Source organism: Saccostrea cucullata, unplaced genomic scaffold (genome assembly GCF_032062105.1).
Source record: "Saccostrea cucullata isolate Sc308-1 unplaced genomic scaffold, CSIRO_AGI_Scuc_v1 ctg68, whole genome shotgun sequence".
Lineage (NCBI taxonomy): Eukaryota > Metazoa > Mollusca > Bivalvia > Ostreida > Ostreidae > Saccostrea > Saccostrea cuccullata.
Window position 1 is genome coordinate 661,963 of NW_026939588.1, and position 24,188 is coordinate 686,150.

At 35.4% G+C, this 24,188-nt stretch overlaps 2 protein-coding genes across 4 annotated transcripts in view; one reads left to right on the top strand and one right to left on the bottom strand.

The window, feature by feature from the left end:
* LOC134253414 (uncharacterized) overlaps nt 1-24,188 on the top strand; it is a 230,129-nt gene that overhangs the window by 2,571 nt on the left and 203,370 nt on the right. Inside the window, exons 3-8 of one of the 3 annotated variants that reach the window (XR_009989123.1) lie at nt 28-58; nt 795-994; nt 1,961-2,032; nt 2,122-2,187; nt 2,383-2,463; nt 2,693-4,388. Coding sequence is in view for 2 of the 3 variants with exons in the window: in XM_062735940.1 (XP_062591924.1) it covers nt 28-58; nt 795-994; nt 1,961-2,032; nt 2,122-2,187; nt 2,383-2,463; nt 2,693-3,930 (1,688 nt within the window). In the remaining variant the exon portion in view is untranslated. Of the gene's footprint in view, nt 1-27; nt 59-313; nt 448-794; nt 995-1,960; nt 2,033-2,121; nt 2,188-2,382; nt 2,464-2,692; nt 4,651-24,188 lie in introns of those variants that run through there. The other 2 variants (XM_062735940.1, XM_062735941.1) reach the window with 2 other exon arrangements.
* On the bottom strand, nt 10,127-17,601 carry LOC134253386 (uncharacterized). Its single transcript, XM_062735910.1, has 3 exons — nt 17,536-17,601; nt 16,297-17,111; nt 10,127-10,396 (listed from the first exon to the last, which is right to left on the bottom strand). The coding sequence occupies exons 2-3, from the start codon at nt 17,105-17,107 to the stop codon at nt 10,143-10,145; spliced, it is 1,065 nt and encodes a 354-aa protein (XP_062591894.1). The 5' UTR covers nt 17,108-17,111; nt 17,536-17,601; the 3' UTR covers nt 10,127-10,142.

The following is a 24,188-nucleotide window of genomic DNA, read 5'->3' on the forward strand; positions in this document are numbered from 1 at the left end:
ACTATTATGTTTTTCTCTCTATTACAGATCCTGCCTGCACTATGAGCTCCCAGCAGAGGTAAGTAAACAGCTGCCATTCTGAACTGTTTGAATCCTTTGAATTTATTGATTGTGTGTAAATATGCATAAATATAAAACCAAGAATTTTTTCTCCAAGTCAATAAAACAAAACATTTACATTAGGAAAAAGAGGTTTCAGAAACATTACAGATATACTTAGACAACTTACAGAAGCAAAACATCCTATATTATTTATATACAAGGGTATTATTGTGCCGCGTAACATTAACATCGTACAAATTTTACCTCCCAGTAAACGGAATGGGGACACAATAACATGCATTCTGCAGTGAAATATATTGAGTGGATGCTTTCACACTTGTGTGCATGACTGTTTATTATTGATTGATACAAGTAAAAGTTAAACAGCATTGAGGGAAACTGAAGGTAAGGAATTATATACGTGTCCTCAATCAAATCATATTCTATCATGCATTTATTGGTGGTATCTAGTTGTATTAATGTACAAATGAGCCAAAAAAATGCTGCTTTGCATTTTGATGATCGGGATAAGCTATCAAGAAAGATCTCTCCCCATTTTTATTCATGTCATTTGCTGTGTTATCCAAAGTTATGAGAGGATGGAACATATAGCATGTAAAATATCAAGGTTTTATCAATGAAGTACAGAATTGTTTTGTAAAATAATCATTACGATTACCTTCATTTTATCAGCTACTACTGATTTATTCAAAGGGTAAGTACAGATGTATTGTAAACTTGTATCGTTGTAGAATAACACCCATTTCATTTTCCCTCATAATGAACAACCAGTCCACGACGGCGGCGCCCACTGCGCAAGAGGAGCCCACTTCCTGTGGCCCGGCGTGTATGGGCATTGCCGTAGCGGTGCCCATTGTGGTTATCTTACTAATAGTAGCTGTGGTGGTCTTTGTTATATGGAGGAGGAGGTCAGGATCCAGAGGCGGCAAAAGTAAGCTACAACTAAATAACCGCCTCATAAAAATAAAAATTGGGCCATCCACCTTAAAACTTCATGATTTTTGAATCAAGGTTTAGAGTTAAGGTGGTGTGAAACACCAGAAAAAATTTCTCCTACATATTTATTTACCTAAAATAGTAGGATATTCAAATGTACCCACCTTTCATGTTGTTGATTTTTAACCAATAAAAAAACATTTCAAACGGAAGTACTAGTATGCCATATTATGGAGGTGTCCCGTACTACCTTAATTAATGACATACTATAGTATTTCCAGTGCTTTACCTTTTCATTCATCTACATTATAACATACACATTTCAAGATTTCTTAGAAATTAACTATTGAATCGGCCTTAACTATGTTTCACTTGTATACTTTTAGTATCATGGAGATGGAAACATAGCACGGATCCCAGGGGCCCATATGGGTTACTCGGTGGTTAAATACTCCAGTATATCACGTATCATATGTACTCCTATAGTGACCTAGACTCCCAGTATATCTTGCTCACTTTTAGAAACAAGAAATCTGCACGCATGCATTCAAAAACCTCATAATGATTTCTCCACTGGAATTGTGAAATTACCTGTTGAATTATATATATATGCATATATTACTGAATATTATGTTATATATTAGCTAGTCCTCTCTAGGTTCTCTTTGTACTTGCTGCAAGAGTACTGCGTCTACCGTTAACATGTATGTGTAAAAAGCAACTGTTTAGAACCTTAGGCGCCTTGTTATTCATTGACTGCAGTGGAATAAAGATTTATTTGCTCAGACACACGTACCAATATACTTTATTTCCGGTTGCTTTATTATATGTTTAAGTCATTATTGGCTCAATAACAATAATCGGTTAAGGAAATCAAGCCACTGAGACATCGTCGGCCATTTTTCTGCATGGTCAATCAATATAGTACCACATCTTTGAGTTCTATGTATCTTTTTTGCAGAGGAAAGTATCCCAAGAATGTTTCACAGGTTTAGAAAAGACAAAAAGAAGGAAGACACGCAAATCCAGCTAGGTAAGAAGAAAGGGTCAATGTTGTACTCCTGTGACACCAAGGAAGCTACAGTATTTTCATTTGGGATTATAAATCTTAATTATTTACAGAAAATGAAGAACAAGGAAAGAAGCTTCTAAACAAGAAACTAAGCAAGCCAGATATGATCAAACCAGGTAATTCATTTGAAAGTTTTACTTTTATCCTTTTGTGCAAAACATTAGACCATTTTAAAAGGTTAATGACACAGCTCAATACAGGCGGAAAACACGAGCAAACATGGAAGGAAATAATAGGAATCGGCCTTCAATTAATTCTGTTTTATGTTCTGAAAGCGTACTTTGAACATTTAAAGCTGAATACATTTTCAGATGACAAGAATCCGTTCTCAGATGATATGCTAGACGACAAAGATGAGGAAAACAGTCCCTGGATGTGCTTTCTGAAGAGTTGTAAGCACACAATGAAACTCACAGATATAAAAATAAATGAATATAAATGTGATAAAACGACTTATTAACTGCCCTAAAACACGTGCAAAAATGGTGATCTTAATTTTCCAATCCAACATGCATATCTCCTTCTCTCTCATTGATACCAGAACTGCAGTGAAATTCATCTCAAGACTAATCAGTTAATACTTAAATTACCATATATCTTTATTTGATTTTTAAATTTCAGTAAATTTAAAGGTGGATAACCTGTATAAACCTCCCACTGCTGAGAACCTGGGTTCACGGTTACGGTCCCTAGAGGTACTGTCCATTGTCGGTAAGTGGGGCAGCGGCAAGACGACTCTGGCAAAACAAGCCATTCTGGACTGTGCCCTCAACTTTATCAGCAGCACCTGTAAATTCACGACTGTACACAACATATCCGATTGGAGGAAAGGAGTGTTCGAAAATTGTACTTGTTTTGTTTACCTCCAAGATTGTATCAAAGAATGGTATGCACCAAGTCATGTAGAAGAACTAGCTAAAGGACTGACTGATTTGTTTATGAATGCTCGTGGTAAATGTTTTGTAATTCTCGCTGTAAGAGATACGGTGTGGGAGAAATATGAAAATGTTTTATCGCAGTGTGAAATTTTAAAAGGCACAAGACTACATTTTATGCAAGACAAGGAGACACTGTGTTCGAAAGACTTCAGGGAAATTTTATCTAAACAATTACAAGCTAACAATGCCAGTGTCCACATTTCCGAGAGTATCCCAATAGATGACAAATCTAAAGAAGCAGCCCTAGGTTCTACGAAAGCAGAACTTCTAGTAGCCAAAGAAAAATGCGTCATAGGTATCCCAGAATTGATGGCTTTCTCGTGCAAGAACCGACGAGTTTTAGCCAATGTCGAAAGGTTCTGTGCAGAACCTTTTAGTGTCATAAAAGACGATCTAAAACAAATGTCAGAATCACCGAAAGTTTCTGAAAAGCACAAATTCGTGGCCTTAACATACGCCATGATTCACAATGGCAGCTTCCGTCTTGACAACTTGAACCAACACCTGCTGAGGTCCATACGGACCATTTTTGCTGTGTTCAGTCCTCCTGACGATTATTTTGAAGAAGCTGTAGAAAAACTGATGGAAGATTATCTTGAATTAGGTGTAGATAAAGAAACCTACTACATCCAACACGAAATCATAAGTAGAATTATTTTTGAAATTATTGCTGAGAGCAAGATGGAGTTTTTGATCCAGAATTGCGATTCCAGACTTCTTTTGAACTGTATTAGACCCGCCACGTTCTCCTTCTCATCCATCTTCGGTAAATTAAACAAAGAGTTGGTTGTAGGAATCGAATCAAGTCAGCATCAAGCACTTTGTGAGAGGTTCAAGGAACTGGAGAAAGGAGGTGAAAGCGAGGTTCGCAATCATGTGATCATGGAAGACGCGGGATTCCAGAGACTTATGATGTCATAGGAGGTTAAAACTAATTTAGAAACATATTTTAAATAATATTTTAATGATATTTAAAATATTTTAACAACGTACTACCTGCGTATTTTAAATAGATTCATAGCTATATACGTAATTCTTTCTGTGTAAAAAAAATATGCTAAGGTTATGCCGTGATCAATACTTGTATGACATCTATGCATGTTCGGTATCCAAAGTCATAAATGTACATGATTAATCCAAATAAATGAAATAATAAATGCTGATCAATAGGCCTACTAAACGAATTAAAAGTTTCCATTTTGGGGTATAAAATGCAAAACTACTAATTAGATCTTCAGAGCTTACATGTATTAATAAAATGCTTCCGCCATTAATAATTTTTCATCAAGGGATATTTTTGATTTTGAAGAGCTCGTGCACGTTGAAATTTTAAATTTGTATAATTTGATATATCCGAACAAATAAATATATAAAAATATGTTTGGTTTTTAAATTCTTGTCACTGCAACAGTTGTTTATTAAAGCAGTACTTCTTCCAAAAGCTAGCTTTAAATCTTTTAATTTATACTAGTATTTTCACATGCATGTACTTGCAAAGAGAACTCAATGTGTCTCCCGATAAAAAATATCAAAAAACAGGGAAGCCCTACAGGAATTACAATGTCTATACGTCAACACTTTTAATTTTTTGGGCCACGTACTGTGCAACTTTTTTTTAAAATAAGATATAACACAACTTATTATCATACTTTTTCTTTCGCCTCAAGTTTGATCGCAATTTACTTCCAACATGTGCATTACATTAGTATCTGTTTAAAATAAAATGTTTTATTTTAGGATTATATCGTTTAGATTCAGTCTATTATTTCTGTCTTCCAGCCATGCACATGTGATTGAAATTTTCTATTATAAACGTACATGATAGAATGAAACAGTTACATTTCAATTTTTATTTTTACCATGTGACCAAAACTTTAAGGTTCTCGCATTTTCTTAAAAAAAAAAAGATAATCACTTATGAGAGAAGACCAAACTTAACATGCTTAATGAGAGAAGGTATTAGTTCTTGTACATTCTTCAAATGCCCTTCTGAGGCAAAGTTATTGCTAACCTACATGAACAGAACGATTGCAGTGCGAGATTCTAAACAGGTTGGGGGGAAACGTAAATTCCGCTATAATAGTGGTATCTCACTATTATAGTGAAATTACGCTTTATTTCCCGCCGTGGATACCCTCAGTTTCATCCGATACCATGCAAGGTGTTTGAACCGCAAGTCATGATGGGTATTAAAATGAACAAAAACGATCATTCTTGCATGTTTTGAATTTTAATAAATTTTCTACCGTTGCGTTTAATAATGCAAGCACTCTTTTTTTAACGGAAGTTGCATTTTTAACATAGCAACAGATGATTGTGGGGGTATTTAAGCCTGTTTGCATCTCGCTTATTCCCCATTAATGTGCACAAATTGATGCTTGTTGCGATTGTCAACTTGCACTGAAAAGGGTTTATGGAATTAAACAAGAAAAAGATTATTTCTGTCTGCATGGTTACGGGTATGGAGGCTCGTTATGGTAAACGGAAAGACACATTATGGCAAACATAAAAAAGAGTATAATGATAAACTCGATTTCTATCCTCATTACAAAAATCAATTTATAAGAAATAATCCCAAAAAAAAAAAATACTTATATAAAAACGATCCTAAAAATATATCTAATTTTTAATTTCGACTGGTTAATTGTTTATCTCAGAAAAAAGACTTAATTTATTTTGGTGTCCGGAATATGTGACAAGAGTGCCTGTAACCTTATTTTAACACATGTTCAAATAATTATGATTTAACAATCTTTTTAACTCCGCACAAATGTATCTTATTTAACTTTATGGTTATGCACTTAGGCAAGAATGATTTAACTTAAAAATCTGAGAGAAATAGCTATAGTTTTTTTCTTCTTGTTATTTGAAAATATATATCTAATTATATTCTAGGAAATGAAAGTATGTTGCAAAAAATCACACTGAACTTAAAGTATCAATTTTTCAGGCATTTAGATTTATGCCATTTATTATTGTTTAAACCACAAGGAAACTTCAAATAACAGTGGCGTAGCATCGTTTTTGGAAGTGGGGGGGGCCAGCTAGAGAATTTTTTTTTTTTACCTACCCGAAAGAGTTGACAAGCAAAAAAGAAAAAAAAACTTTTAGTACCAATTCTAATACTACATTTTCGGTACATCACTAAAAGTGGGGGGGGGGGGGGCAACCAGGGTTTCAATTAACATTTCCTATAGTATAAGTAAGGTTGGGAAAAAAAAGTGGGGGGGGGGGGGGGGGGGCCCCCCCCCCCCCCCCCCCCCGGTTGCTACGCCCCTGAATAACCAATCACTACTGCTCAATATTCAGCATAAGAAGTGTCTAAGATATCTTTGACTCAATTCATATTTTCCACAATTAAAAAATGATGTTAAGCATCAAATCAGCCGCAAACAATTAAGCATTTGATAAAGTACATCTTCCCAAGTCAAGAGTTTCTGATCCGCTCCGCTCCACATAAACCCTTGACCGAATAGGCTAAGTTTGACGGGGTTATAAATGCGTTCTCTGAATGGCCTCATGCAAGTTTGCGTGAACCAATCAAAATCATTGTTTTATTTAAACTGAAACTACATCGTAAATAGAAATACACGTCAGTTTTAGTCCCAAGAATAACGTATTTACCATTAGATATCCCAGTTAAAGGTTTGTCTCAGTTTTTTAGTTGAGTTATATTGAATTTATTACCGACTACCAATATTATCTTGAATTCTCTGTTGAATTCGTTTACTCTGATTGGCTAATAGCAGAGGTCAGGAGAGTTCAAAATATGTACTCTCACTAGATGGCGTGACAGTAAACCCCGTCAAACTTAGCCTATTCAGTCAAGGGTTTATGTGTAGCGGAGCGGAGCAGAAACTCTTGATTGGGGAAGATGGATAAAGTACTTTTACAATTTTGAAAGCATATACATGCAATGGAAGTACAAGATATTCAAATCTGAACTAGAATCTTGAGAAGCGTATATTTTCATTTTCAATCATTTTTTTTATCACTGACTTCATATGCGTCAGAACGGGAAGGGGGGGGGGGCTTAGCCCTCACCCCCACACTTTTTTTTGCAAAGATAGACATTTTCTATGTATTGAAAATTGGGATTTACCTTTTTTGTTGGTTTAGCCCCCCCCCCCCCCCCCCCCACACACACACACACACTTTCAATTTGCTTCAGGCTCCTATGGACTTTATTACATCGATGAATCCATCTGGTGAGCAAATGCACTTAGATATCTATGTACGTACTTATTTTGAAAAAATATTTATTTATATTGCTTTGAAGACAGTTTGAAATAAAAATGACCGGTTTGTTCCCGTTTTGCACACATTTAATTACAGGTAATTAAAAATGTGTGAAAAATGGGAATTTGACCAGGTGAGATGATTACTTAATTGCTATAGTCTATATTATACTTAGCTTAGTAAGTATGTGCAAATGACCGAACCACGTGCACCCGTAAAGATTGTTTTGAATATGTTACAGCTGCGAATGATACAAGGATAATTTCGTTTCCACATTTTGCACAGCGCCTTGCAGCATAGCATATTCTGCATAAACCATAGGAATTATCACGTGATCAAAATCCAGAGTTGAACAGTTTTTGATTTTTATTAACCATGCATTTTATGCACCACGTCGTCATGATGTGACCGGAAAATCATAATTTCCTTTCATATCCATATAGTACCTTATGTAAACTCTTTTTATATAGTAAAAAATTATCAAATATCTTGATGAGAAATGACAATGAAATTGAAACATTTTAACAATAATATTTTAAATTTGTTTATTAAGCATTTAAAAAAAAATTTACTTATGATTTTCTACATGACGATGTTATCACTGAAGAATTATTATACTGAACTATAACAAAAATAACTTCTCATTTCCCATGTACGCTATCTAACACAACCATGCACAAAAAGATCGGCCGCTGCGATAATAATGGTCTTTCCGTTTACCATAACGAGCCTCCATACCCGTAACCATGCAGAAATAATCTTTTTCTTGTTTAATCAAATAAACCCTTTACATGCGAGTGGACAATAGTAAGAGGCATCAATTTGTGCACATTAATGAGGAATAAGTGAGATTCAAACAGGCTTAAATACTCCGCAATCATCGGTTGCTTTGTTAAAATTGTAACTTCCGTTTAAAAAAAAGAGTGCTTGCATTATTAAGCGCAACTGTTGAAAATTTATTTAAATTCAAAACATGCAAGAATGATCGTTTTTGTTCATTTTAATACCCATCATGACTTGCGGTTCAAACACCTTGCATGGTATCGGATGAAACTGAGGGTATCCACGGCGGGAAATAAAGCGTAATTTCACTACAGTTGTTTGGCCAGTTCCGAATAAGAAACCGAGTCGGCTGAACTACAAATATACTAGACATTATTTCAAAATTTAAGTGTTTTGTTAAGGTAGTTCGATAACTTGTGGAATCAAATATTGTTTCATAAAAATTTATCCTGAGTTCAAAAAAATTTATTTCGCAAGTTACCATAGGTGTCATTTTTACCAGTTACGAATAAGCCGACGAGTTCCGGATAGCCCAGAGATTCTTATTAAATTCAACCCTAAAATAAAAAATATACGTCCCAGATGTTATCCATTGGCATGCCTAAGAAAAGTTAAATTAATTTCTTACCATTATATCATTTGTATTTCCAAAGGTTGAAGAGAAACTAGAGGTACTGTGGGCACTGAGCTCATTTTAATGATACCCCACACCTTCTTTATGATTATTTAAGGTCAGACGACACGTTCCTCAAAAATATATAATTTTTCCTAAGAATTTGTCATTGAAGTGTAGGTACTTAAACAAGTTTCCTCACAAAAAATTAGGGTACCTTACCAGGCATTTGGCCAAGATACCATAGGGTCATATTTCTTATATAACCCATATGGGTAATCTTCTAAATTGCCTATAACACTATAAACACAATTTTTGGTGTCCCTATATTTAAAAACATTTTGAAAACAATGTAGAAATCAGAAAAGAATGACAAATATGAAAAAATTTTGATATAATACCAAGAGATACAAAACATATATTTGAGGAACGTGTCGTCTGACCTTAAGACAATTTCCATGTTTTGGTCTGGGAGACCCGAAATTAGTGTCAGATCAAAAAGTAAATTAAAAGTTCATTATGTCACAATGTAATCAAGAATCTGTGAAAGTATCATTAAATCTTATTCAGTGGTATAAGAGGAATTGCGGATTAGAGTTGGATAAACCTTTCAATTACAAAGAGTAGCGGTATCTATGTTTTTCTCAGGTAGCCCAAATTATGTGCCTAATCCAAAAATAAAATAGTTTTACTTTGGCACTGTTAAACAAAGATTCTGTGAAAGACTCATTAAATTCTGTGAAGCTTCATTAAACTTCATTCAGTGGTAGAAGAGGGGTTGCAGATAAGAAATGGATATCCTAGAGCATATCAGACGGACGGATGTACAGCTAGACGCACGGACGGACATAAAGACGGGTGGATGGACAAACATTCCTTTACTATGTACCCCCTTGTTCCTGTTTTACAAGCGGGGATATAATAAATCAGGCTTACAACGAAGAAAACAACGAAGAGTGAATTTATAAAAGTGTTTAAAATGGGTATTCGGAACTGGTAAAATAAGAAGACGAAAATATTTCGATATCTTCCAGTGTTCTAAATATTTATCATTGACAAGTGGTTAGTATATGATAGAGTACATATCAAACTTACTTTTGATACCTGGAACGTGGTTTCATGTGAAAAATTTATAAATCTACAGAGGTTTTTCTTCGGACTTGCGCGTCGCGGTGATTTACGTTTGTTGCGTTGTAAAAGTATATCGACTGTTTCGAGTACGATAACGAAACCAAACCGAGGGTAAAAAATCAAAACTTCGCATAATTCAAACGCTAATAAATAAGCCTTCTTACCATAGAAACAATTTATTTTTACACCGTTGAATTTATTAATTACCAGTCCTTACATTACTAATTATTCGGAACTGGCCAAAATCCGGATCTGGCCAAACGACTGTATAATAGTGAGATACCACTATTATAGCGGAATTTACGTTTCCCCCCAACCTGCTAAAGATGAACTAATGCCACAAACTAGTACTACTAATGTCAAGGTTCTAAGCTAAATCCGATCGTCTCCAGCTCTCCCAGTTAAACTTGTACTGGTACGTGGGTCGATGTGTCCGTTTAAGGAGTTCCTGAATACGACAGTAGCGCCCCCACGGGTCGTGGATACTGATCTGTGTATGAGTCGCCCATTGAATGTTTCGGATTTTTTCTATGAGGTTGAATTCCACTAACGTCTCTAAAACTTCGAATTCACATCCTTCACAATTCATTGTCATTAAATCTAGATCAATAAGACCAACTCCTGGAAAAAACAAACAAAAATAAAGTCAAATCCTCAACATGTGAAAGAACAGTAAACGTTTATGATTGTGTTATGATTTGTCACATTAATCAGGTTGGGTGAAACGTAAATTCCGCTATAAAAGTGGTATTTCACTATTATAGTGAAATTACGCTATATTTCCTGCAGTGGATACCCTCGATTTCATCCGATACCATGCAAGGTGTTTGAACCGCAAGTCATGATGGGTTTTAAAATGAACAAAAACTGTCATATTTGCATGTTTTGAATTTTAATAAATTTTCTACCGTTGCGTTTAATAATGCGAGCACTCTTTTTTTAACGGAAGTTGCATTTTTTACATAGCAACCGATGATTGTGGGGGTATTTAAGCCTGTTTGCATCTCGCTTATTCCTCATTAATGTGCAGAAATTGATGCATGTTACAATTGTCAACTCGTACTGGGAAGGGTTTATGGGATTAAACAAGAAAAAGATTATTTTGGTCTGCATGGTTACGGGTATGGTGGCCCGCTATGGTAAACGTTAAGAGTCTACAGACTCATTTTTAGCGACCGCAGCGGCTGATCTTTTTGTGGTTGTGTTAGATAGTGCACATGAGAAATGAGAAGTTAATTTTAAATTTGTAATAGTTCAGTAAAATAATTCTTCATTGATAACATGTAGAAAGTCATAAGTGAAATATTTAAAAAATTTGCTTTACTATTTTAAAGTATTAATCGTTGTTATAATGTTTCAATTTCACTGTCACTTCTCATCAGGATATTTGACAATTTTTGACTACATAAAACAGGGGCGTAGCAATAGGGAGGCCTGCCCCCGCCCCCTCCATTTTTTTCCCAACCTTACTTATACTATAGGAAATGTTAATTTAAAGTCTGGTTGGCCCCCCACTTTTAGTGATTTACCGAAAATGTAGTTTTAGAATTGGTACTGAAAGTAGTTGTCACTGAGAAAAAGTTTAAACCATCCCCCCCCCCCAAAAAATAGGATTTTCGACTTTGGGCAACTTTATTTTTTGCTTGTCAACTTTTTCAGGTAAGTAAAAAAATTCTCTGGCTGCCCCCCCCCCCCCTTTCAAAAACGATGCTACGCGCCTGTAAAAAGGGTTTACAAAAGGAACTATATAGATATAAAAGGAAATTATGATTTACAAGATAATAATGACGTGATACATAGGGTATGGTTAATAGAAAATAAAAAAAAACTGATCAACTAGTAAACAGTGTTTTGAATATGTTACAGTTGCGAATGATACAAGGATAATTTTGTTTCCAAATTTTGCGCAGCGCCTTGCAGCATACCCTATTCTGCAGAAACCATGGACATTATCACGTGATAAAGATCCAGGGTATCTGTACGTGTATGGAAGGGAATTACCGCCAAATGTCTATGTATCTTGCTTTTATTCTTATTCTGTCTACTTCTTTATGCTTTGTTATCATTGTAATTATATGTCACTTTATTGTTTTCATATTCGTCTTTATTACATTTCACTTTGACTTTTATCCCTCTTCATTTTGTCCTTACTTCTATGATGCTTTATTCTTGTAAATTCATTTTACTTTCTTTTAAATTGATACAGTTTCTTAAATGATTATAACTATTACGAACGTTAACTCAATCACGCAAACAATGAAGCATATTCAATGAAGACGAATACAAGTTGTCCGAATTTAGTGCCGCATTATAACGCTAGGTGGCAGGGGTGTTCGCTAAGAGTGTTGGTAAAATTAGGTAAGCAAACCCGTGCCGGGGTTATTCGAGTTTTTTTTAATTTTCTGCCTTAATACTTTATTAATCAAACTTAAATTTTTAAAAGACTGATGTTTGTTATAAGTCCAGGTATGTACCCGATACATGCTATTCCCTCGGAAGTCTCGCTAGATGGTAAGATTTCCCCTGGAAGACTGACTACATAGTGATGCTTCCTTCGGAAGACTATACAGTGGGACTCTCCCCTGGGAAGTTTCAATATATAGCTAGTCTTCCGTGGGAAATCTCGCTATATATAGCAATTCGCCCCCATTCCTAGCAACCCCTCCCCCGAATAGTTTTTTTTAAATCGTAAAAAAAAGAGGTGGCTTCTCCATTTGAGTGAAAAATTCTCGAAAAGGAAATTATACAATGTACAATCACACCACCAAAGTCTCAATATAAATACTGACTTCCGGGTGGACGACCTCCTATGGGGTAAGTTTCATCGGTAGAGGGGAGGGTGGCCAAGAAACATTTTCCTAAACGCAACTTTTTACTACTGGAAAAGTTCAGCGAAAGGCTTGTTGCCCCCCCCCATCCCTTATCCCTGACACTTTTTGTTGCAGTACTAATAGTCAATTTATATATTAAAAGTCATGTACTTAGTGGCATATGAGTAAAATTTATTACTGAAAAAAGTTGACGACCCCCCCCCCCCTTCACCACCACCAAATAGAATTTTCGAGTTTTAAGATTTTTTTAGCTCTCCTGGTTGATGACAAACACGGTGCGTACTAAAGATATTTCTTTCTTTATTGAAAAGTGCTATTTTAATATAAAATATTAACGCAGAAAAAAAGACCGGGGTGTTTCTAGTATGCCTGGGTGCATGTAGTCTGGTTCCGACTTCGCCTTCCATGCGCGGATCTAGAGGGGGGTAGGACTCCCTGGAATTAACAAGGTTACTAAAACAAGGAAAAAAGTTAACCCCCTCCCACCCCCCTCCCCCCACCCCCACCCCCACGAAATAGAATTTTGACGTTTGAGCGAGTTTAGGGGTTTTTTTTTCTTCTTTTTATGCTTGTCAAGAAATTTCTGGGATTAAATTTTTTTTTACTTGGTTGCCCCCCCCCCCCCCCCCCTGGAAAAAAAATTCTGGATCCGCGCCTGCCTACCCATAACGCTCCTCACTCCTTTGCAAAGCCCTGTCCCTAGAGTCACGCACATCAGCAGTTACTCAGTACTATCTGTCGTGAAATAAAGTTCAGTTCAGTGGAAGGTTCTGAAAAACAACCCAATTTATAAGGGTTAACTAGTATCAAAATATTTAACATTTTTATAACAATTAAACTGTAATTCAAATATCCAACAAATAACTTTAGTAGAGTTATATTTTTCAGGCGAGAGAACAGTGACGTAGCATCGTTTTTGAAAGTGGGGAGGGAGGCAACAAGAGAATAGATATTCAAGCTACCCGGCTGAAAACAACTTGACAAGCGCAAAATAAACCCCAGGAAATTGTCCAAACTTGACAATACATAGGCGTCGGAACCGGGGGGGGGGGCTTAGCCCCCACTTCTTTCCAAAGATAGACTTGTATAGACATTGAACATTCCTGCGTAGGTTTAGCCCCCCCCCCCCCACACTATCCATGGACACGATGCAGTAAAGGTTTAAAATGGGGAAAGTGGTGGTATTTGGAAAAAAAACTTTGGCACTGGAGTTCGAACCTTCAACCCACCCCCACCCCACCCCTCCTCACGAAATAGGATTTTTGTGTTTGAAAAATGGACTTTTTTTTTTTGCTTGTCAGGTTTTTTTTGAAGGTCTAAAAAAAATTCTTACACTTACCCCCCCCCCCCCCCCCCAACTTTCACTTAACTTCAATGAACTTCAATTAACGCCAATGAAATCCTATTTCGGGGCGGGGTGATTAATTCTTCCAAATTCTTATCTCAATTGCAAAAAAGGAAAGATTTCAAACAATTTCTTTATTCTCAATCAAGTACTCTCGTAGTTGACATCTGAACGAAGCATATTGGACCGAATTATCTTTGAAACCAAAATGGCAGTATAAATAAGCGAAATGTTCGATGATTACAATCTCAGGGTCAGGAGGACTATTAACAACAATTATGAGGAATGTTTGGTTGTGGAAACAGCGAAAGAATATGTTAGGAACACAGGTTAGTAATATTTTGAGATTACAGTTTTAAAAACATGGAGAAATAAATCGAGAATCGAGCGCACTTTTTTGTGCGCAATAAATATACAGTTTTTTCAATGGGTGGCACTGTAGCTCTCCGGTCTATCAATTGATATATTTTTTCGGAGCAGATCTGCAGCTATATTCCTGTGTGCCAGAGAAAATGAATATGGAGTTTCCATCATTGGACCGGGAGATCGGATCCGGCCTTCAGAAGTTCGATTGATAAAGTATTAAGGCGTATTGAAGAATCTCAAATAACCCGACCCGGGTTTGCTTACCTAGTTTTACCAACACTCGTAGCGAACACCACGCCACCTAGCGTTATAATGCCGCACTAAATTTTGACGGTTTGACAACTTCCATTCGTCTTCATTGAATATGCTTCATTGTTAGCGTGATTGAATTAACATTCGTAGTAGAGATAATGCTAATAATTTATTAAAGAAACTGTTTAGTTTAAAAGAAGTAGAATGAATTTACAAGAATAAAGCAACATAGAAGTAAGGGCAAAATGAAGAGGGATAAAAGTCAAAGGGAAATGTAATAAAGACGAATATGAAAACAATAAAGTGACATATAATTACAATGATAACAAAGCATAAAGAAGTATGCAGAATAAGAATAAAAGCAAGATACATAGACTTTTGGCGGTAATTCCCTTCCATATACGTGGTTCGGTCATTTTTATTTCAGACTGTCTTCAAAGCAACATGGATAAATAATTTTTTTTTAAAATAAGTAAATAGAGATTTTAGTGCATTTGCTCATCAGATGGATTCATCGATGTAATAAAGTCAAGGATAAATAATATTAAGAATGTATTGAAAATCAAAATATACGCTTCTTTAGATTCTAGTTCAGCTTTGAATATCTTGTCCTTCCATTGCATGAATATGCTTTCAAAATTGTGAAAGTACTTTTTTACATGCTAAATTGTTTGCGGCAGATTTGATGGTTTGCATGAATTTTTAATTGTGGAAAATTTAAGTCAATGATATTTTTGACACTATAGTGATTGGTTATTTTAAGTTTCATTGTGGTTTAAACAATAACACTTTTAAATCTAGAAGTCTGAAAAATTAATACTTTTAGTGTGATTTGTTTGCGATATATTTTCATTTCATATGAATATAATTACATATATATATTTTTTTTCGAATAACAAGGAAAAAAACTATAGCTATTTCTCTCGGATTTTAAAGTTAAATCGTTCTTGCCTAAATGCAGAACCATAAAGCGTTAATAAATTATAAGTAAATTTGTGCGGAGTTAAAATGATTGTCAATTCATGTTAAAATAAGTTTACAGACACTCTTGTCAAATATCCCCGACACCAAAATAAATAGAGTCTTTTTTTCCGAAATAAACAATTAACCAGGCGAAATTAAAAATTAGATTTATTTTCTACGATCGTTTATGTAATTAATTTTTTGGATTATTTATTATTAATTGATTTTGTTAAGAGGATAGGAATCGAGTATATCAATATACTCTTTTTTATGTTTCTCTTATTGTGTCTGTCCGTTTACAATAACGAGCCTCCATACCCGTAACCATGCAGACCAAAATAATCTTTTTCTTGTTTAATCCCATAAACCCTTCCCAGTACGAGTTGACAATTGTAACAAGCATCGATTTCTGCACATTAATGGGGAATAAGCGAGATGCAAACAGGCTTAAATACCCCCACAATCATCGGTTGCTATGTAAAAAATGCAACTTCCGTTAAAAAAAGAGTGCTCGCATTATTAAACGCAACGGTAGAAAATTTATTAAAATTCAAAACATGCAAACATGACAGTTTTTGTTCATTTAAATATACCCATCATGACTTGCGCTTCAAACACCTTGCATGGTATCGGATGAAATTGAGGGTACCCAAGGCAGGAAATATAGCGCAATTTCACTATAATAGTGAAATACCACTATTATAGCGGAATTTACGTTTCCCCTCAACCTGTTAATTGTTGATCGCTATGGATGATATGCTCACCTAAGTCTGTTAAGAAGTCAATGGCATTAATAATGTATATGGGAACAGTTCCAGTCTTCTTGGAAAACTTTGTCGTTGCACATGCATTGTTACCCTGCGGTGTAACCATCACTCTTTCATTTTTAGAACCTAGCCCTACATTGTATATACTGACTTTCTCATTTCCTTGGAATTTTTCCTCCAGAATATCTGCATATGGTCTTAACGGTTCCAAAATGACATAGTGCATGTTATAGAGTTTTGAGAAGTTCCCTGCATCCCAACCCCAATTTCCTCCGACCTCTATCATGAAAGATTCTTCGTTGAGATATTTATGATGGGTCCTTCGAATATTTTGTAATTTCCCCTGGTCACCAAAGAAAAAGTCGGCGTAATTCCTATCATAATCTTGCCTACTGACAAGTAAACAGCTCCTGATATTTTTTAGCTCTCTGTGTGTCAGAACAGCGTCCCTCGGCTGTAGACTAGATTTAGCGGACTGACTGACCGTCTCGACAGAGACATCTTTCACAAGTTGACCCCTCTCTTTCAGTCTGTCTAAATGTTTTCTCACAACGGGGTTGAAGGCTTCTCCTCTGAGCGGAACTGTCAGTTTCTCTGTGATTTCCTCCTCCAAGGAATGCTCACCTATGTATTCACTGTTCGGGACTTTTGAGGCCTCTTCAATTCTTATCCTGAATAAGTCAGTATTGTACTTCTTGGTTTCCAGAACGTAGTGCTTGGGTGAGCGTTTCTTCAAATAAATAAATAGCAGGAGACAAAATGTCGTTGTTAGTCCCGTCAAGATAAAACCGCGACGAGAAATTCTCATGTTGCTAAAATTTAGTAAAAAAAAAAAGAACATTATAAGAATATGGTTCGGAGAATAAAGTTATGATTGCATTCCTGCAAATACAATATATACTTTTGTGGTATGGTGTTTCCTATGAGCCCTCTCATGGACAATAACTAATGTTAAATGCTACTCCGCCTGCAGTTTTAGTTTGAATGCAATAAACCTTGCCACAAAAAGTCATGCTCATTATTCTCTTTTTTCCTCCTTTGACTGGCTTTGAGTAGAAACCAATAGAGCTACAGACTAATTTCAAACTTTTGGGTTTTTGTTTTCCTGTCATCAGTTATATAGAATTAAAATCACAATGTTAAAAATTATATTACATTAAATATAAAATTACATTATAAATAACATTATCGAATAAAATCTGTAAACAGAGAAAAACAAACTGTTGTACGACATACCTTCAGGTTTCCGAAGACAATTATCACCCTCTTATAGGTGGATAAATCAATGGAAACATTAATTTGGATGAAATAATATTACTCAGGTACACCAAATACAAGACTTAGTAACTAAACAGTTTAAGGTTCATTAACCCTCTGCTCACTCATATAAAATGTTGCTTGAACCTTAATGATTTTCCAAAAGAAATGTATTTTATAAGTTAAATACAATCAATTATAACATAGCTTGCGGGGTAAAATTGGACAAAAAAGATACTTCAACTTGGCAAATTTATAAAGGAATTATAGACATTTATGTCATTAAGAGTTATCCCTCTTATCAGAGTATCAATGTACCTTAAGCGCTCAAACCATTCAACAACACGGTACACGAGGAACATAAACAAAAGTATAAATCATATGTATTTTTGTCCCCCGCTTTCGCGAAAGCGAGGGGACATTAAATCTCATGCGTCTGACCGTCTGTCAGTCTGTCCGTCACAAAAACTTTAACCTTGCCCATAACTTTTGATTTAGTGGAGCTACGACTTTCATATTTCACATGTGTATTCCTTGTGATAAGACCTTTCTTTGGGTACCACCAAATTTGACCTTTTGATCTTGGCCTTGGAGTTTGACCCTCTTTTACACAATAATTCCAAACTTTTACTTTGGCCAGAACTTTTGAATGGTAAAAACTAGGACTTTCATATTTCACATATACATGTGTATATTCTTTGTGAAAAGACCTTTGATTGGATACCAACAACTTTGACCTTTTGACCTTGATCTTGGAGATTTCCGTACATATGAAAAGTTGAAAACACTTTAATCTTGACAGTAACTTTTGAACAGTAAGGGCTAGGGCTTTCATACTTCATATATGTAATTCTTGTGAGAAGACCTTTCATTGGATACCAAGAACTTTGACCCTTTGACATTAACCTTGGAGTTTGACTTACTTTTCAAAAACTTTGACCTTGGCCACAACTTTTGAACAGAACAGTAGATACTAGGACTTTCATATTTCACATAATTATTCTTTGTGACAAGAATTTTTAGCTCTTCTGAGCCAAAGGCTCAAAGAGCTAATGCTATGGCCATTTGTGCGGTGCGCGTCGTGCGGTGTGCGTTAACCTTTTAGAATATGGGCCATAACTCAAGAACCCCTTGGCCAATCATTGTCAATTTTGTCACAAGGTACCCTGGCCCAAGGGCTACCATTTATTCTAAAACTAGGGGTGGGACCCTAAAACTAGGGGAGATAATCAGGAAAATAAAACCAAAAGTACTGGTTGCTAAAAAATCTCCTTCTCAAGAACCACCAGGCAGATTTTCACCAAACTTACACACAAGGGTCAGGATATGTTGAAGATTAAAAATTGTTCAATGCATAACCCTGGGGCAAAGGGTGTGGTCTCAAGGTCACTTCAAAGTTGTCCAAAATTTACTCTTAATAAAAACGTTGTTATTTTTCTTACTTTAAACACTAGGATCATCAATTCTTGTAAGTTGATGCATCTTAGGACTTCACATCATGTTAACTTAAAAGTAGGTCACCGTGACCTACTTTTTAAATTTTACAAGCTTTCATTTTCAAATTGATTTGGAGGCATATTTTGGACACTTTAAGGCCTATGATCATCAAACTTTGTCATTTGATGTATCTTGGGTCCTCAAACACCGTCAACTTAAAAGTAGGTCACCGTGACCTACTTTTTGAATTTTATGGCTATTTTTTTATAAAACATTCAATCCCAATATTTCAGACACTGAGAGGTTTAGAATCACAAAAACTTGTAGGTTGGTGCATCTTGGGGTCTTAAACATATTTATGAAAAAGGGTCACTGTGACCTACTTTTTGAGATTTTCGGACATTTGTTTTCAAATTGTTTAGATGCATATTTAGAATACTTTCAGACCTATGATCATCAAACTTTGTCAGTTGCTGCATTTTAGGTCTTCTGAAAATGTCGACCAAAAAGTAGGGGGTCACGGTGACCTACTTTTGACATTTTATGGCTATATTCAAGTATTTTAGGTATTAATTGGCTTAGAATCATCAAACTTTGTCAGTTGATGCATCTTGGGTCTTCGGAAAATGTCAGCCAAAAAGTAGGTCACGACGACCTGCTTTTGACATATATGGCTACATTTAAGTATCTTAGTTACTTATTGGCTTAGAATAATCAAACTTTGTCAGTTGAGGCAACTTGGGTTTTCGGACCAAAAAGTAGGCCACTGTCACCTGGTTTTGAATTTTATGGCTTTATTTAAGTATCCTGGGTATTTATTGGCCTAGAATTGTTAAACTTTGTCAGTTGAGGCATCTTGGGTTTTCGGAGAATGTCGACCAAAAAGTAGGTCACCATGACCTACTTTTGATTACCTCAGGTACTTATTGGCTTAGAATCATCAAACTTTGTCAGTTGATGCATCTCGGGTCTTCGGAAAATGTCAACCAAAAAGTAGGTCACGGTGACCTTCTTTTGACATTTTGTGGCTATATTTATTTATCTTAGGTACTTATTGGCTTAGAATCATCAAACTTTGTCAGTTGATGCATCTTTGGTTTTTGGAGAATGTTGACCATAAAGTAGGTCACAGTGACCTACTTTTGAATATCTCAGGTACTTATTGGCTTAGAATAATCAATCTTCGTCAATTAATGCATCTTGAGTCCTCAGAAAATTTCACATCAAAAGGTAGGTCACCGTGACCTACTGATGGTATTTTTATTGCTATACTGAAATATTTTCAGTCCTAACTGGCTAAGAATCAAACTTTGTCAGTTCATGAATCTTGGGATACTTAGAGTTAGAGGCTTCAAATAGAAGTGATAAATTGTATGATTTATCAGAAGAGCGATTCAAGGCCCTTGGGCCTCTTGTCATTTGATATCAACAACCTTGACATTTTGACCTTGACCTTGGAGATTTTTCGTACTTATAAAAAACTTTAACCTTGACCATAACTTTTGAATGGTAGGGGCTAGGGCTTTCATTGTTCACATATGTAATCCTTGTGAGAAGACTTTTCATTGGATACCAAGAACTTTAACCCTTTGACCTTGACCTTGGAGTTCAGTGATGATTTCTAAATAAATGACATATGATAGGGTGTTCATATTACACTCAATATGTCATAAAAAATGACATCTCACTCATAAAGACACCGAAAGCGGGGGACCACAATTCCTTGAATTTGCTTGTTAAAATTGTCAAAGATACATATCTACATGTAGATACATGTAAATATTTACAACTGCGTGTAAAAGGATTATAGCATTAACTAAAGTGTTCCAAAGAACGCACGCGTGTCGACTGATTTTAGCTTCTTTAAAGATTAACTAAATCTAAGAGTGGTCAGCTATTTATATGCTACCATACAGTATGTCATGCAAAAAATCTAGCATGAAGTCTTAAGTTAAATTAAATTGTCCGGGGTATTCTTTGCAAAGTAGGTCGAGGTCAAGTGAATTATAACGCTGGTATTTTTCATGTTTTATGACAATCAGTGCACATGCTAAATAGCCTACAATTACCTCTTTAATGTCAGAATTATGCTGAACACATGTATTGGCACTTTTCACTTTTTAGTAAAGTAGGTCAAAGGGCAAGGTCAAAGATCATGAGGTCGGTAACCATGGCAATTTACAAATGCCACAGTGCCAAGCAATAAATGTGCAAAATATCAAGTCCATATCCGTTACAGTTATTGGGATACAAGGTGTGACAGACGGACAGATAGACGGCTAGACAGACGGAGAGACAGACTCCGGGTAAATTGATCCCTTAGTGCCACTCAGGTCCGCAGGTGAAACAATAAAATATGTATGTTTTGAATGCCTAAAAAAAACAAAATGTGTTTGTGAAACACAGATGCCCCGGTATGGTAACATAGCGAAGGTTAAGTTTACTCAAATGCAGATCAAATATTAAGTTGGTACCTAAAGTAAGGCTTTTTCAAAAGAAATACAAATGTGAAATATAAAACCCTAGCACCACCTGTTCAAAGGTTATGACCAAGGTTAACGTTTTAAAGGTAGGACAAACTCTGGGATCAAAGTCAAAGGGTCAAGGTTGTTGGTTTCTACAAAAATGCCTTGTCTAAAAAATTACATATAGGAAGTATGAAAGCGCTGGCCCTTACCGTTCAAAAGTTATGGCCAAGGTTAAAGTATGTAAAATGTAGATAAAACTCAAAGGTCAAAGGGTCAAAGTTGTTGATATTCAATGAAAGGTCTTGTCACATGATTACATAATTATGTGAAGTATGAAAGCTCTAGCACTTACTGTTCAAAAGTTATGGCCAATGTAAAAGTTTGTAGAAAGTATGTCAAACTCCAAGGTCAAAGTCAAAGGGTCAAAATTGTTGATATCCCATGAAAGGTCTTCTCACAAGGTTTACATATCTGAAGTACGAAAGCCTAGCCCTTACCGTTTGAAAGTTATGGCCAAGGTTAAAGTTTTTTCGTTAGTCTAAAATCTCCAAGGTCAAAATTGTTGATTTCAAATGAAAGGTCTTGCCAAAAGGATTTGATATTTGAAATATGAAGTACTCAACGAAAGGTCTTTTCACAAAGAATACACATATGAAGAACAAAAGTCCTGGTATCTACTGTTTAAAAGATATGGCCAAAGTAAATGTTAAGGATTTTTGTGTAAAAGTGGGTCAAAGTCCAAGGTCAAGGTCAAAAGGTAAAATTTGGTGGTACTCAAAGAAATGTCTTGTCACAAGAAATACACATGTGAAATATGAAAGACATAGCTCCACTAAATCAAAAGTTATGGGCAAGATTAAAGTTTTTGTGGACAAACAGACAGCGAGACAGCTACCGTAGACAGCTAGACAGACAGACGGACGGACACGACAAAAACTATATATCCCCGAAACTTCGTTTACGGGGGCATAAAAACGCCAGGAGGATACTTATTCATAAGGGGAACAGAAAGTCTCAAAGATTTTTTTAAAAATAAATATACACATGTACAAAGTTTTCTTTAAAGTAATATACGCTATAACGTGCGCCATTTTAAAATACGGCTGGAAATTTATTTATTTTGTTTACCAATAAAAGTTACGAAAATACTGTAAATTACAACATTTAAATAAAATTCGTTATAAAGTTATCAAATTATAATTATTTATTATCCTGCAAGGAGAATAATGTCTATTTTTAAGTAAATCCACCACGTGACGCCGTCGCTACTTTTAGATTGATAAACAAACACGGCGTCAAGAAAACGAGGTAAGCCCTTTGAGATAGAACTCACTTTTGACATGGATGGCGTGTTACTATTAATATAACTTATCTTTAAATGTAATCAGTATCAACCATCTATACTCTCTTATGACGCATATTAACCTTTTATGAATAATCGTTGTCAAAATGCAACGTGCTTCGTTGTCTATAATTTCCTGTGGACATACGTGTCTATATTTAGACCTACTGTTTACGCACTTCCTTTATCAATATTCATGAAAAGACTGAATTCTTGATTGCAGATATTGCTTTATTGTTCTGTTATTACAACGAGTTTTAATGTTAAATTTTGTGGAAATATTGTTTTTTCATTACACTTTATGTGTTTCAAATCCTTTAATCATTTTGTTTCACATACAAATCAGCATCCATACGGCGTATATTACTTTAAGATTTTAATTTGAATTTGCTATGAGTTCGTATAGAACTACATGTAAACAATTAACATTTGGTCTACTGTAGTTACCATGTAATCCCCCATCTAATTTCTGAAAAAGCTGTAATGCATTCTAAAATGTAGTTGTATTCATCACCTTTTTTCATTGCTAAACAGTAAACATACCCCAGGTATTCTTTCATTAAGTGGGGTGACACACCATCTCCCTGTTTCTACAGGTAGATGATTTGAAGTAAAGTTTTTATACATGAGCGGATCTCCGGGGGGGGGGGGGGGGGCGTTCCGGACTTAGGCTTTAGTCCTTACCTTCAAAAGTTATGTTCAAGGTTTGTTTATAAAAAGTAAGTCAAACTCCAAGTTCAAAAGGGTCAAAGTTCTTATTATCCAATTAAAGGTATTCTCGCAAGGATTACATACCGGTATGCGAAGTATGAAAGCCCTAGCCAAAGCCAAAAGTTGTTACTGTTCAAAAATTATTGCCGAGGGAATTGTTTCTTTCAAAGTTCGTAAATCTCCAAGGTCGAATTAAAAGGTCAAAGTTGTTGGTATCCACTGAAAGGTCTTGTCACAAAGAATACATACACAAAGTATGAAAATCCTAGTACCTACCGTTCAAAAGTTATGGTAAAGTAAAAGTTTGGAATTTTTGTGTAAAAATGTGTCAAACTCCGAGGTCAAGGCAAAAGGTCAAATTTGGTGGTACCCAGAGAAAGATCTTGTCACAAGGAATACATCTGTGAAATATGAAAATCATAACACTACTAGATTAAAAGTTATGGACAAAGTTAAAGTTTTTGAGGATAAACAGACAGACGAATGGATACGACAAAAACTACTAGTACGAGGGCTGTTCAATAAATAATGTCCTGAACTGTATGACATACAATACAGATATCATATGACATTAAACTTGACTTTCTCTCATTATTGAATCTTTACTGAATTTATAACAGTTTATGTGACCACTTTTCATCACATAGTTTCATCGTGAGAAGCTGGGAAACAAG

What these genes read in the sequence shown, in the direction of transcription:
- LOC134253386 (XM_062735910.1), bottom strand. Translation starts at nt 17,107, where the DNA reads ATGAGAATTTCTCGTCGCGGTTTTATCTTGACGGGACTAACAACGACA. An exon ending in TGACTTCTTAACAGACTTAG is followed by an intron (nt 10,397 to 16,296) that starts GTGAGCATATCA and finishes TGTTTTTTCCAG; the next exon opens with GAGTTGGTCTTATTGATCTA.